This window comes from Triplophysa rosa, linkage group LG5, assembly GCF_024868665.1.
Source record: "Triplophysa rosa linkage group LG5, Trosa_1v2, whole genome shotgun sequence".
NCBI lineage: Eukaryota > Metazoa > Chordata > Actinopteri > Cypriniformes > Nemacheilidae > Triplophysa > Triplophysa rosa.
The window spans coordinates 12521843-12536203 of record NC_079894.1 but is presented as its reverse complement, the minus strand read 5'-3'; the positions used below and the strand labels follow the sequence as shown (position 1 = coordinate 12536203).

Here is a 14361-nt window from a genome sequence, read left to right as displayed (position 1 = left end):
GACACATTCAGCCAAATTTCAGTACTAACAGTTTTAAGAAATCCAGCACAGCGATTTGCGTGATGTGGTCCCCCAAAGCTCTCAGCAAAAATAGCACGCCTGAGGACACTATCCTCCTAGTCTTAGCACACATCACTCTTCTGTGTCCCGATGCATGGACCACTGCTATCACCCTGTCTGTCTGATCATTAGCAGCATTCAGTCCATCAGAAAAAAATCCATCCGGCATTTCCAGATGTAATGCTGGAGCTTGAGCTGAGGTTTGCCAGATGCCAGCTGAGGAAAGATTAGAGACAGGTGTCAGTTTGGAATGACGCAGTGGCAGAAAGCAGGTGCGTATTTTCCATGGACAAATGTAGCACTACTGTGGTAAATTGAGAGTTCTGGGTTGAGTAAAATAAGGGTTAAGCGTGGTGGCAGAGACAGAAAAGACATTATTAAGCATTAAACTCTTGTGTCCATACAATGGAAGTCAATGGGGGGGATAATGTTGTTTGGTTACCAGTGTTATTTAAAATATATTCTTTTGTGTTCTGCAGAAGAAAGAAAGTGAAACAGGTTTAAACGTACAAGAGGGTGAATAAATGATGAACGAATTGTAATTTTTGAGTGAACTATCACTTTAAAGGACTGGTTTCCAGTTATTAGTATTCATTTACTTTACTACTATTATTCTGAACCTGTACTATTTGTGCTGCTGCTTCACATACAATGACTGTTGCTTATTCTGGTATTGTGTTTTTATTTTCATTGCAAACTAAATAAGGTTGTAACTACAGTACATTTAGATATTTTCTAGTGCTATTCAGTTGTCTAGCTGTGTAAATCACCATCCACCTTTGCTGCATTAAAAACAAAGCTTGGACATTCTGCCTAATTTCATTTTTGTTAAAAGTGATAGTTCACCCAAAAATGAAAATGTTGTCATCACTTACTCATGTTCTTGTCATTTCAAATCTACATGACTTTCTTTTTTCTGCAGAACACAAAAGTGTCCTGGATAGCACTGTGGGGGAAAGGGATTTTAACCACTGATGAGATCAAAGACTGTGGACATGCAGAGGACATGAGTCCTGTGTGACATCAGCCACCCCACATATCTTCAGCATGGGGCCTGTAGTTGAAAATGTGATTACGCTTTTAGCACCGCTAGACGATCTTTACAGAGGAGTTACTAAAGCGGAAAGATGGTAATGACCTCACGCTTTACCCACAAACCATAGCAAAAGAGGTTAGATTGGAAATCTCTCATATAGCCTACCAACAGCTGCTGCTACTAACATCTATTCAGTCTTCACACGCATGTACATTGATAAGCTCCATATGCTCTTATATGAACGTGGATGTGCTATTCATCATTCACCAAGGTGATATGACTCCCCCTTTTTTGCTCGAATGAAGCAATGAATAACCTTAAGCAGGCAACAGCTCTAATGAGAGCCAATACCTGCCTGATTGCAAAATGGATTAGAGGAGGCAGTTTAATCTCACATCAGCTTTTAGACGCATGATCATCATCCAAGTACCTGAACCGCCATTTGGCCCAAAACTTTAGTAATTTAATACAACACCTCAAGTAAAGATATTACATGTTTCTTTAATATTCTTCATTCTGGCTCTGTGTCAAAGTGGCTCACACCAGGTGCAGTGGATTGCAGAGCAGTCATTAATGTAATGGGATCAATGATTTAATTGCTTTTTTGAAAGGGATGTTTTGGGTATGCGGGGCAAGCTGTGGCTGCTGACAAAGGTGGTTTTTGTGCATCTTCTGACTCAGTTAAATGCTAATCCAATACATCCTCCACCTCTCCTTTACATTATATATATTGGTGCAGGTATAACTTTGAGTAGTTAAAACTTGTACAATATCTTGATAAGCTCCCTCCTCGAGATGTGATGCAAAATGCTTCAACAGGGGAAAGGAATTTGCACACAAAGATAACACCCTCTCCAAAATACCAGCAAAATTAGATTACAAAGCCTAGGGCTGAGATAGGTTTGGTTTATGAAAAGATTTTGAAGGAAGTTTCGACTTTGTAATCACTGCATATAACCTAAAACAATGAGCTGCACTTTGGAGTTGTAACTTGAAATTGGTCTGTATATGAAGGGTGTGTTCCAACAAACACATTTTTCTTTTTACTAAGTCAAATGTACATCAATATACATTTCCGTGTTTGCAATTTGCACATTGTGAAAGTTATTTTTTAAAATACTTACGCACTTAAAGTACAGTTTTTTTGTTATGGGAAAGTATAAGTGTGTAAGAAAAGAGTATATGTGACCCTGGATCACAAAACCAGTCTTAAGTAGCACGTTAACATTTTTAGTAAAAAAAAGCCAAAAGTACATTGTATGGGTCAAAGATTTTTCTTTTATGCCAAAAATCATTAGGATATTAAGTAAAGATCATGTTCCATGAAGATATTTTGTAAATTTCCTACCCTAAATATATAAAAACTTTATTTTTGTGAGTGAATGGCCTGCTACAGGGCCTCTGACTAACAACTTCAAAGGCAATTTTCTCCGTATTTAGATTTTTTTGCACCCTCAGATAACAGAGTTTTAACCGGTTGTATCTCCACGAGATATTGTCCTATCCTAACAAGCCATACATCAAAAGCTTGTTTATTACCCTGTCGTCCAGGGTCACATGCCAGTACTGGGACATAGTAGTAGTAATGACAATTACATTGTGATTGCTAACAATTAAATACACCAAAATACAGGGAAAATCAAGATACAACTTTTTTACAACAAATCTCATCTTTTTTATTCATTATTTCTTATGTTATTTTTGCTCAATTGTTTAATTTATAAATTTGGAGAAGCATCACTTCTTTATTGTACTAAGTCAGTATTGCATGTTCATACATCTGCACTTTGAAAAATAGCCCTTTGGAAATAGTAGGGCATCCGGGCACTTCAAAAATACTTATTCCAACATTCTACAGTTTGGGATATGCTAATTCTAATTTTGAATACTATTAAGGATGAATAATATGTGAATTGGTACACAAGGTTAGCCTAACATATTTGTCAGTGTTTGATTAATTGCCATTGCAGTGAATCAATGCCTCTAACAGAGTTGAGGTAGTAAATGTTCCCACAACGACAAAAGAACATCAATATGTCTGTGTGTCAGAGGAAAAGAGGATCAGTTTATCTCATCATGTGAATATCTTGCTAGCTAGCATTACTTTTATATTACGATCTTAGTACCAAAATGACCTTGAGCATTATACAGCCTGACAAACACAACTGACTCCAGACACTATTTCCATGCTTTTGAACGTCTTGCATCAGTTTTTTTTCATTCAAAACATTGGCGAAATTAGCATGAGCTTTTGTTTGCGTGGCACCATTTAAATTTTTGCGTCTTAATGAGGATATCAAAATGGGATGGGAATTGTAAAACAGCCATTCAGCGGTGTCAACCACAATCAAAGTCTTATAAATCATCATGTTTCTGTTTTGAAAGATGTTCCTGGACCCGAGCTATTATTAGAATCTTATCACACATCTGACAAGCAACATTGGCAAAGGGCAGACAAAATCACACAATGTGAAGCTATCTTTAATTACGGGGGCCATCACATCCCATTTAACCTGCAGCGCAGCGATGCACCTGCCTTTGCGACACAGGACAGCGCTGCTGATGCTCTCAGACGGCTGGTTCAGGGCTCTGAGGCGGAGGCTGTAAACGACTCCATTTACACTCCAAAGCCCTTCAGAGAGAGCCTTGCCACAGGCCACTCATATCCACCTAAAACACTCCTTCGGCTTGTGTGCGTGTGTCTGCATGTGTTTTGACTTGCTTTATTTTGCATTTCCACCGCAAGGCTGTGTGCCAATATTTTACAAATCCACCTTCTTTTTTAACGGGGACCTGCCTTCTACCAGCTGTGTGATAAAATAAGTAAACGGCCCCTCTTTGGTCAGAAACGGCTCAATGACAGATAAAACGTCTTGTAGTGTCTGCTGCGCCTTTCTTGGCCAATATGCTGCAGGTCTGTTTGACTGCTAGGCTAGCGAGGGCAAACACTTCAGAGGCTTATTGTATTGATTGAATGTGCTCTAAAGTGTTGGCCGGGTTGAGTGTTATGTGTTCAGACAGCAACTGTTGGGTAAACCTAGTTTTTCACAGCTTGTCCTATGCCCGATTTATGGGAGAGGTTGGCGACTCGCAGGCGATGGGAGTGTCGTGTTTTGGCTCTGTGATTTGATTGGCGGTAGCACGTGGCTGATTGTGACAGTTTGTGTTGCTAAGGTCACATGTCACTCTGTTAATAAATGGTGGGAGAGCTTAATTGTGCCAGACTAATATGTCAAGCTGTCCAAGAGGGACGGGTGCCAGAGTGATAAAAGCGATGTCTGGTGAGACTAAGCGTTTTGGGTTTCGGTGTCGGAGGGTGACCATAGGTGTGCAAATGCTCAGAGAGAGTGTCAAAGGAGCGCAAAGGTTGTGTGAAATAAGGCAGATGGAGTAGAGGAGGATGATGAAGGTGCTGATCAATCTGCGCCGCGCTGCTTTGCTTTCTCCATGTGAGCTGCACCTGCTCATGCGAACGAAGAGAGAGTCTGCTGGAATCGTGATGCTCATCTTAATGTGCCGCTGGCGGCTGAGCTCCTCAGAGCAGAGTGCCATGTGTTTATAGAACAGAGAGAGAGAGAGCGAGAGAGAGAGAGAGAGAGAGAGAGAGAGAGAGAGAGAGAGAGAGAGAGAAACAGGCAGAGGGTGTGGGAGAGGGAATGTGGTGCTATCACAACGGACCTGCCAATATCCCTGTCTCTCCATTTTTGTGCCGTGGGCATCTGCCTGTGTGGGAGCAGCTGACTGTAATAGCAAAAGACAAAAGAATTGAGGAATAAAGGACAGTCATCCACACATGGGGATTTTTTATAAATTATTATTATTATTTAATATGCAATAAAAACAACACAATGTGTCCCCATACGTGACAAGCCATAAAAGCTGTTTTTTCCTTGTTGGCCATTTAATCGTTTAGTTTCTATATCTGCTGGAAAATAACAGAAAAGATGCTCTGTATTTTTTCAGTCCTCAAACACTGCTAAGAAAGTTCATATTCACTTTTAAGAAATACAACATTGATATTTGTACATGTATTTAGGAAAAGTTAAAAGTTTTAAAAAAAATTATGCGATAACCTCGATTTTATCACAGTATGCATTTGTCATGCTGTCAGTCCTTCATATTGCTGTTGGATGACTGTATGTCACTCCTGAGGTTTGATTTTGTTTAATTTTAACAGACACTGCTGGAATGGCCAAACTACATCTAGCAATGCTGATTAAATGAAAATTTGGAACGGTCTCCTATTTTTATATTTTATGTGATGCATAGAGTTGTTCTTAACTAATCTAAAACAAAAAATAAATACAGATGCTTCAATAAATTTATCACAGACTTTCTAAAAAAAGGACCTCTGCGTCCTCAATATGTCTGCCATGTGTTTATGATAACTGAATAAAGATGATAACAAAAAAAGATACAATATGCAATATATACAAACTATTTTAGTTTTTCATTTATTACTCTAAAGTTATGTTTTTACCCAGACAGAAGTATTTTGGGGTGCGTAGAAATAGAGACATTTAGGGAAACAGGGACAGAACTACTTTTTAAATCTATATTTACCTTAACAACAAAACCATAATGCAACATCTTTTTAAACCAGTATGCAGTCATTTGTTGAGAGAAGAAAATACTGCCATCAAGCTGATGTTAGACATTCACAAACTCGCACATAGAAAATACTTGTGGTGGGCAAACTCGAGATGAAAGTTGGACAATGTTGTAATTACTTTATTGATTACTGAAATATTAATTTCCAAGGAATGCCTGAAAGATGCTGATGAATATAAGGTCAAAGTGGGTTTGAGAAACTTGCAACTTCTTGTGTCGATTAGAAGATTGATTAATTTTATGCTGTAAGTCTTTCAAACAAACTCTATTTTCTTTTGAACCATTCAGTTTGCTCAGGCGTGTTCTCATTGTTTGACATACTCATATATCACAGCATAATGCGGCAAAAGTGAAAATATTTAAAATTCTGGTTATGTATTATTCACCTCCTGTAAAATACATGCAGCTCTGTTTTTAACGCTTTACTGTGTAGTGCCCCTCAAGAGAATGCAACACAGGTATCTCTTCTTTTTCTTTATGTTTGTTTATGTTCTTTATGCTATCTATCCATCTATGTGTGTGTATGTACTGTGTGTGTGTGTATATAAAATATATGTTTTTATCTATCGTATGTTACCACACATACGTTGACTGGAGCCTCTGTAGCTGCGTAGATTTGAGATACATGAATTCTAAATACACCTGGGTGTGCGTGGGAGCATCTCTGTGTATAGCTCGAAGGAAACACACCACGCGGGCAAAGCTTTTTTCAAAGTAGGACTGTGTTACAGTCAGGGCAAGTTTATAAGAACATGAAAAGGAAAACAAAAACAACAAAAAAGTACAGTTTTGTTTATAACTTTTTTCCACAAATTAATGTTCTGAATTGGAAGAGAATGGAGACAGTTCTGTTACATGAAAGTTTAAAAAAGATGTGCTTGAGATTCCAGCAGCATGCATTCATAAATCTGTCTCATATAGATGGGAGCCGAGAGGGAAGCTCAAATCACTTCTCAGACGTATCCCAGAGGAATGAGAGGTAGTCTACAATCGAAAGGATGTTTTAAGTAGTAATTAGGCTGAAATTGGACTTTGGTGCCAAGCATCGTGTTTGACATGAATCCAACACTGCATGTGACACAATGAGCACCAGTGCAGTGGAGCATGGTGATGGCTTCATATTTCAGGGATGGGACTAAAAAATCAGACAGAAGACCGCCATTTAGAATCAGAATCATAAAGAGCTTTATTGCCAAGACTGTGCTTTATTCACAAGGAATTTGTCTAAGTGACAGGAACTTCCAGTGCACATATAGTTAAAAGTGACAAGAAAAAAGACAAAAAAGTGAAAAATAAATATGTAAAGTCAGTACACGTTTTACAAAATACAGTATATGACAAAAGAGCAACAGAGTAACGGTGTATATTGTATGTACAGATGTGCTAAATACAAGTTGTAATGTGCTATAAACAAATTATGTAAGGGAATTGTAAACAGGTGTTGACAGGTGTTTGAAAACAGCCCAAAATGTTGCGCTGTTTCTCAGTGAACCACTTCTCACCGTAGCTTTGTTCCTCTTAATTTCATTCCAACGCCTGATGGTGAAATCCGTCTTGCTTTCAGATGTATGGCCGCTACACACAAGAGCTGGGCGCCTATGCCAAAGAAGAGGCAGCTCGTCTGCGTGAGGATGGAGCACTGCGGAGGACCACCAGTGTGCGTGGCCAGGCCCCAGAACTGCAGGAGTATGAGAAAGATCCGTGTGCCAAGTGTCAAGGTGGGTGTATTGTATACATATGTGTGTGTGGGCCAACTGCTGACAGTTCTGCTAACACCAGAGCTCGCTACTTACAGCAGCATGCTTTGGCTGGCTACAGAGCGAAGCCAAGAAAGCGAAGCTTGCAAATGCACAGGGATGATTGGGCAGCAGAAAGAGGAATAGGGTCACAAAGGACAGCGAGGCAAGGGAGTTGGTGAGAAGGTGTTGGAATTGGAGATTAGGGGAGATTGATGCTGGAGATAAGTGAGAGGGATACGAGTATGGCTGAACATCTGAGCTTTATTCGGGCTGTAATGAGTCACAAATCTAGACTGTATGTTCATGTGTACATCTGTACAGTGGATCTGTTGGGGATAAACAAGAATACATACATATGTGACCCTGGATCACAAAACCAGTCTTAAGTAGCACAAGAACATTTTTAGTAATACCCAAAAATACATTGTACTCACTAAAAACAGTTGGGTTAAAATTGACCCAACAACTAACCCAATGCTGGGTTACTATAGCACCGACCCATTGTTGGATTATTTTAAAAGGATCCCTGGGTATAGAGTGATGTATGGCTTAATATATGAACAATGGCATTGACTTTATAATTGTTCATTATTCATAAACTTTGAAAAATATTTTTACTTGGAGGCCGCCAGTTTTTTGCGTCAGAATCCGTGATGTCAAATGGTTGCGACCTAAACCTGTTCTCTTTCGCAACAGCGAAGCACACACGTTTACCATATATAACAGTAAAATATGACACGTAAAACATAAGATCAGATATACAAACACACAGGGACAGTAGGTGGCGGTATGTCCTCTTGACACAAGCCAGCCATAAAAGAAGAATGCGTTCAGTATTAGACGTCTGTTCAAGGTTCAGCGTGCATTAAATCATAGCTTTAAACTACCGCCTTTGAGACATTTAAGACTATTTAAGACATCAGCATCCACCATAATCGTATACTTTATACATTATGAGAATATACTGATAAACACAGTAATAATGCTTGTGGTTTGGTTATTTATTCTGTATTAGAGCACACGTGAATATTAGCCCCCGTCAGCTAATGACCGAGGGAGAGAAGACAATAACGTTTGTCATCAAAAAGTCAATATCTGGATAAAATGCATTGTATAATGGCTAAAACATCGTGTATATGATAAATTCGAAATGATTTTGGTTATTAATATGCATGTTTGTGTTGTTTCTGACAAACAATATTAAAATGTAGGAAAATACACCAAATAGCGTCTTTATTTTCTTTCTTTCTTCCTTTAGCATTATATGATTTTGGTTATTAATATGCATGTTTGTGTAGTTTCTGACAAACAATATTAAAATGTAGGAAAATACACCAAATAGCGTCTTTATTTTCTTTCTTTCTTCTTTTAGCATGATATAAAAGGAGGAGCGACAACAGTAAAGGACGAGAGAGAACCAGGCCTGGACTTTACGTTTAGTTTTATTATGTGTGACCGGCAGTCGACCGTGAGGGAGCTGCCGGTATTTTACTTTCGTTTTGTTGTTTGTTTATTTTATTAAAGTTTTGTTGTTCAACGTTCGCCGGTTCCCTCCTCCTTCTTCCTTGCTGTGAACATTGTTACACACACACATATATATATATATATATATATATTATCCTACAGAACCGTATATTTACTGAAGAACTGATTAGTGTGTCGGTTTTTCGTTGGCTGCCTAGCTGTGCGTGCAACCAGTTTACGTCATCGAAAAAGAACATGGCGGCCTCATTAGGTTAAACTGACTATTACATTTAGGGTTTTTTTAAGAGCTGAAAATATTTGATGTGTTTCTAAGGACAAATGCTAGTGTAAGGCCATTACAACGCATTAAGCCATACATCTCTCTATACACCGGGTTCCCTTTAACCCAATATATTGGGTTACAAGTTTAACCCAACTGTTGGGTTATGAAATAACCAATTTGTTGGGTCATTTTTGCCAACATGTTATTTATTATTTTATTGTTATTGTTATATTTGTTGTTTATTATTTTTGGCCATTCTATTTATTATTCTTTTATTGCAGTGTAAACAAATAATGCACAACAAAATAACTTTATAATTCTTTATTTCCAATACAATATGTTTTGGTTGCAGTTGTTTTATTAATGTACTTTTTATCATAAAGTTACTAGCAATTAAGTATCAATTTACACAAATAAAATATAAATAAACAGAACAGAGGCTAGTCAAAAGCTACCAAACAGCAGAACCACCAGGCTTGGCATACTCCAAAATGTAAATAAACAACATGTATCAACTGCTTAAAGACGGCATCATGCTTCCCACAATAACGAAGACTTAAGAGGAACTGGTTATATCTCCAAGCTGCAGAACATGAAGGTCTTCCATTGCTCCTCCTGATTCTGAGCGATGTTTTTTCCAACCTAAAATTCTATATTCTCTTTAGTAAATATGCACACATACACAGTATTATCATTATTATTACAATAATTATTTATAATTAAAACTGTATTGTCAAAAATGATATACAGTCATGTGGAAAAAAGTACAAGCACACTTCGGTATGATGAAGAATTCTGTAATGGGAAGTAGACTCGGAGACAGAGGTTAAAAGCCAGACAGGTATTTATTACTGATGATGAGAAGTGAACAACAGGTGAGTATTGATATAACTTAATATAGTGCTTGAGCAGACAAACAGATTGTCAATGACAGTTCTTGTTTACCAGGAGTTGGTGGACGAGTGACGTGCTGGAGCCAGCGGGTGAAACACAAAGAGATAATAGAGTCCTTTGTTTGCTTGGGAGTCACAAAGAAACACTGGGGGTCGTTAGAATTCACTGGGAGATTGCTAGGAAACACGGAGGAGGCTTTTAACCTCTGTCTCCGAGTCCACTTCCCGTTACAAATTCATTACATTTTAGCCTGACGACCTGTAGGGGTCACACTTTTCCTATTGACTTTAATTGTGAAAATTAGTACACAATGTTAATTTTGTTCAAGTAATTAGTTACTGTAGTTTAATTACTTTCCCCTTAAAAAAGTAAAGTAAGGGATTACTCTTATTTGTTCTGTAATTAAATTACAGTCACTTCTGATGTAACTGAATTAAATACTGTGTAATGTATACAATAGTGGAATTGACATTAAAATTCAAAATCTAACTTTAAAATGCATGCATTAATGTATCTTTCTCACATTTGTTATACAAGTCTGTTAATAATTGTACTTTATGTAGTTTTATATGATTTATTTGAATGAATTAAGAGTCGTTTTATGTCTATCCTTGACTCACTTAACTAATCAAGGTTGATATAAGATATAGAAAGTAATTAGTAATAAGTATTTAAATACTTTTTGTAGAGAGTAATTTGTACAGTAATATAATTACACTATTGAATGTGTAATTAGTAACTAGTAATTAATTACTTTTTCAGAGTAACTTACCCAACACTGGTCATATGATGGATTATATTAATTTATTATTATGTACACGTTTCATTACATATTTGTTTAAATGTCAAAAATGAAACATTTTAGGTCTTTTGTCACATGACTGTACTGTAGTGTATTTCGTGGGAAAATATGAGTTATGAGTTAACTATGAGTTAACCATAGTTATAGTTAACCATTAACTATGAGTTAACCACAGTAACATACGTATAATTAATTGTGATTAAACAATAACTATTTTATACGCTTTAACCTGATGCAGCAGAGCTAATAATAGCGACAAACTAAAATATACTCGTCCAGCGAGTGATCAGCAGGTCGTATATTAACTCTAAGAAATATTACTCCCCTGGCCTGGAAAAACAATATTCTTACTGTAGTACAGTACCACTTCAGAAATCTTAACGAAATCAAGCAGTTTAAGTGACCTTGATATGTGATAAATAAACACAGAAACAATTCGAGCGTGGATACACATGCGGTTTATTTATCTACACTACGGGGAACTAAAACCAACTACTAACAAAGACCAAACATTAACAAACAAACATAAAAACGTAAAACAGTAGAGAATGAAAGAAATAGATAAAGCAAAGAAAAAGGCAGTATTAAATCAGCTATTCACATCTGCACAAACCATCAAGGACAAATCTCCTTATTTAAAAGGGGCAAAGCTTATTCGCAACTGGTTAGCAATAGTTCAGATACTTGCATTGGCTTCTTTGTTACTCGGGACACGTGCTGGAGCGCGTATCAAAGGGTCCTGATGCGTTCAGAGCGGGCCGTGAGTCCGTTGATTTAGTTTGAAGCAAAACTGCCTGAAGAAAGTTGTCTCTGAGGAGAGGCAGGTCTCGAGAGGTTGACAGAACATAAGCGAGCGAACGCGCAGGAGCGCGAACGCACCCAAGCGAACGAACATACACAAAAGAGCAAGCTTTCCTGCGTGTTCAGATGTTTTAACACAGAGGGCTTCACGCCCCTCCAAGGTGGGCGATCCAATGTGATGAGATAGTTTTGGGCGCGAAAACATGTTTCTTTGTCCGGCACACTAATTCATTTGCATTCATGGTCGCCTGGGAGTTTGGAGCAGGAATAGACTTAGAATAGAATAAAATGAGTATGGTATAAAATACATTGCTGTGCTATACACCATATTCTAAGACATGAAAAGGGAAACACGTAGATATGAAACATGAAGGGGTTACAATTACATTGACCTGTAGTTTGGACAAGAATGTAAATATACACAGAATACCACGACGCACACATGCATTGGAGGTTATATATTGAAGGTGAATAACGGGGAGACAAACATACAACGTGGGGGTATATGCACTTTAAACCAGTCTTTTGTTGCTAAATAGAGAGAAAGAGAGATTCTTTTGGAATAAACCGAGGCTCTCAGCTTGTGGGCGACATGGTTTTTGTCACATTGGTGACCAGCCCTGTCCTCCCCCCCGAACCTCCTTTGAAGTCCAGTGGGGGGTGTTTAGACAGGCCCATTTGCCCAGACTCGTCGGTGCCTGCTTGAAGTCCTGCTGAGAGGTTGCTGTGTTTTACGTTCACAGATGGTAAACTTTGATCCGACCATACCCTACAGTACTAACATCTCGGTTACGATTGTAACCTTTGTTCCCTGATGGAGGGAACGAGACGTTGTGTTGAGAGACAGACTGAGGTTTGATCTTGAGAACCTATCATCTCTGAGAGGAATTTAAAAACTCCAATGAACTTGGCGAATGGCACGCGCACCCCAGTCTCCGCCCCATGCATACGGGTATAAAAGGAGATGGCGGCGCCCATTCATTCATCTTTTTGTGCTGAGGAACCTGAGAGACATCTCCCGGTCGCTGCAGCGGGCCGGCGAAGCGTTGTGGCCGGAAGACACACGTCTTTGTGTTGAGAGACAGACTGGGGTCTATACGACACCTGAATAGGGGTGACTCTACCACTACCGGACTCTGTATAACAGACCGCTCCGCCTGGTCTGCTACCAATTTTGCCAATGTTTAGTGATGGATGGAATGGAATGCCTATACTTTGCCCTGTGGGGGAAATAGGGAGGCTCAATAGCGCACTGACTCACCGAAGGGCGCTTTCGCAGGCGTACCCCCACCCAGTCGCCGGTCTCACCTGTAGCGTGTAAGACACAGGCTGACACTGGTTCCACACGGAGATTGTAAAAGATGTCTGCCAGAGAGGCACCCTGGGCCAGTGCCCACGCGGAAGCCATACCCCGAGTGGAGTGGGCTCTCACTGCAAGTGGGCATGGGCGATCTTGGGACCGGAATGCCAAAGTAATGGCATCCACGATCCAGTGCGCCAATCTCTGTTTGGAGACAGCCCTCCCTTGTGCTGTCCCCCAAAACAGACAAAGAGCTGCTCAGAGCTCCTAAAGCTCTGCGTGTGGTCCAAGTAGAGGCGCCGGGCGCGTATTGGACACAACACGGTAGAGGTTGGGTCTTCCTCCCCAGGGGGGAGCGCCTGCAGGCTCACCACCTGGTCCCAAAAGGGAGTGGTGGGAACCTTGGGCCGTAGCCTAGCCAGGGTCTCAGGATAGCATGAGAATCGCCCGGCCCAACTCTAGGCACTCGTGGGACACAGAGAATGCCTGGAGGTCCCCTACACCCTTGATGGAGGCAAGCGCCACTAAGAGCGCCATCTTCATCGTTAAATGAGGAAGACTGGCATCTCTCAGGGGCTCAAAAGGGGCCATACAAAGGCCCTGTAGGACCACATTAAGTCGAGGTGGATTCATCCTCCTCACGCCCCTGAGGAACCTGGTGACCAGGTCGTGTTGCTCCAGAGACTTACCCTCCACGAGATTGTGATGAGCGGCAATAGCGGCTACATACACTTTCAGAGTGGACGAGGAGAGGTTGCTCTCGAGTCTTTCTCAGGAAGGACAAAACTGACCCGATCGGGCATCTCCATGGGTCTTCACCTCGGGAAGAACACCAGGACGAGAGGAGACTCCACTTAAAGGCGTATAAACTCCTAGTGGAGGGGGCTCTAGCCTGCAGGACGGTCTCAACGACTGCCGGCAGCAAGCTGCTTCAGACTCTCCTTGTCCCATCCAGGGGCCAGACATGGAGATTCCAGAGGTGCCACACCGTGCCCCATGACAAAAGGTCCTTCGTCAGGGGTATCGGCTAGGGGGGGATTGTCGTCAGAGCCACCAGGTCTGAGAATCAAGTCTAGTTGGGCCAGTAAGGCGCAACTAACAGCAATTGATGTCCCTCTTCTCTGACCTTGCACAGGAGCTGAAGGTGGCTTGCAGGGACTTCATCACCTGCTGACTTCAGAGGAGGAGACGATGGGCGAGTTGTGACATCTGCCGTGAGCGTATGCTGCTTGATGATTGATGTACGCCATGGCAGCCGTGCTGTCCGACCGGACCAGCATGTGTTTGTCCTGGACGAGAGGTTGAAACCTCCTCAGTGCCAAAGGACAACCAGCAACTCTAGGCAGTTGATGTGCCACCACAGACGGGGCC

General features: G+C 40.3%; 1 protein-coding gene across 7 annotated transcripts in view; it reads left to right on the top strand.

The window, feature by feature from the left end:
• The window catches only part of clcn2a (chloride channel, voltage-sensitive 2a), a 53133-nt gene that overhangs the window by 4009 nt on the left and 34763 nt on the right, over positions 1-14361 (top strand). For all 7 annotated transcript variants that reach the window (XM_057333199.1, XM_057333198.1, XM_057333196.1 and 4 more), the window contains exon 2: positions 7272-7425. In XM_057333199.1, coding sequence (XP_057189182.1) covers positions 7272-7425 — 154 coding nt within the window. The remainder of the gene's footprint in view (positions 1-7271; positions 7426-14361) is intronic.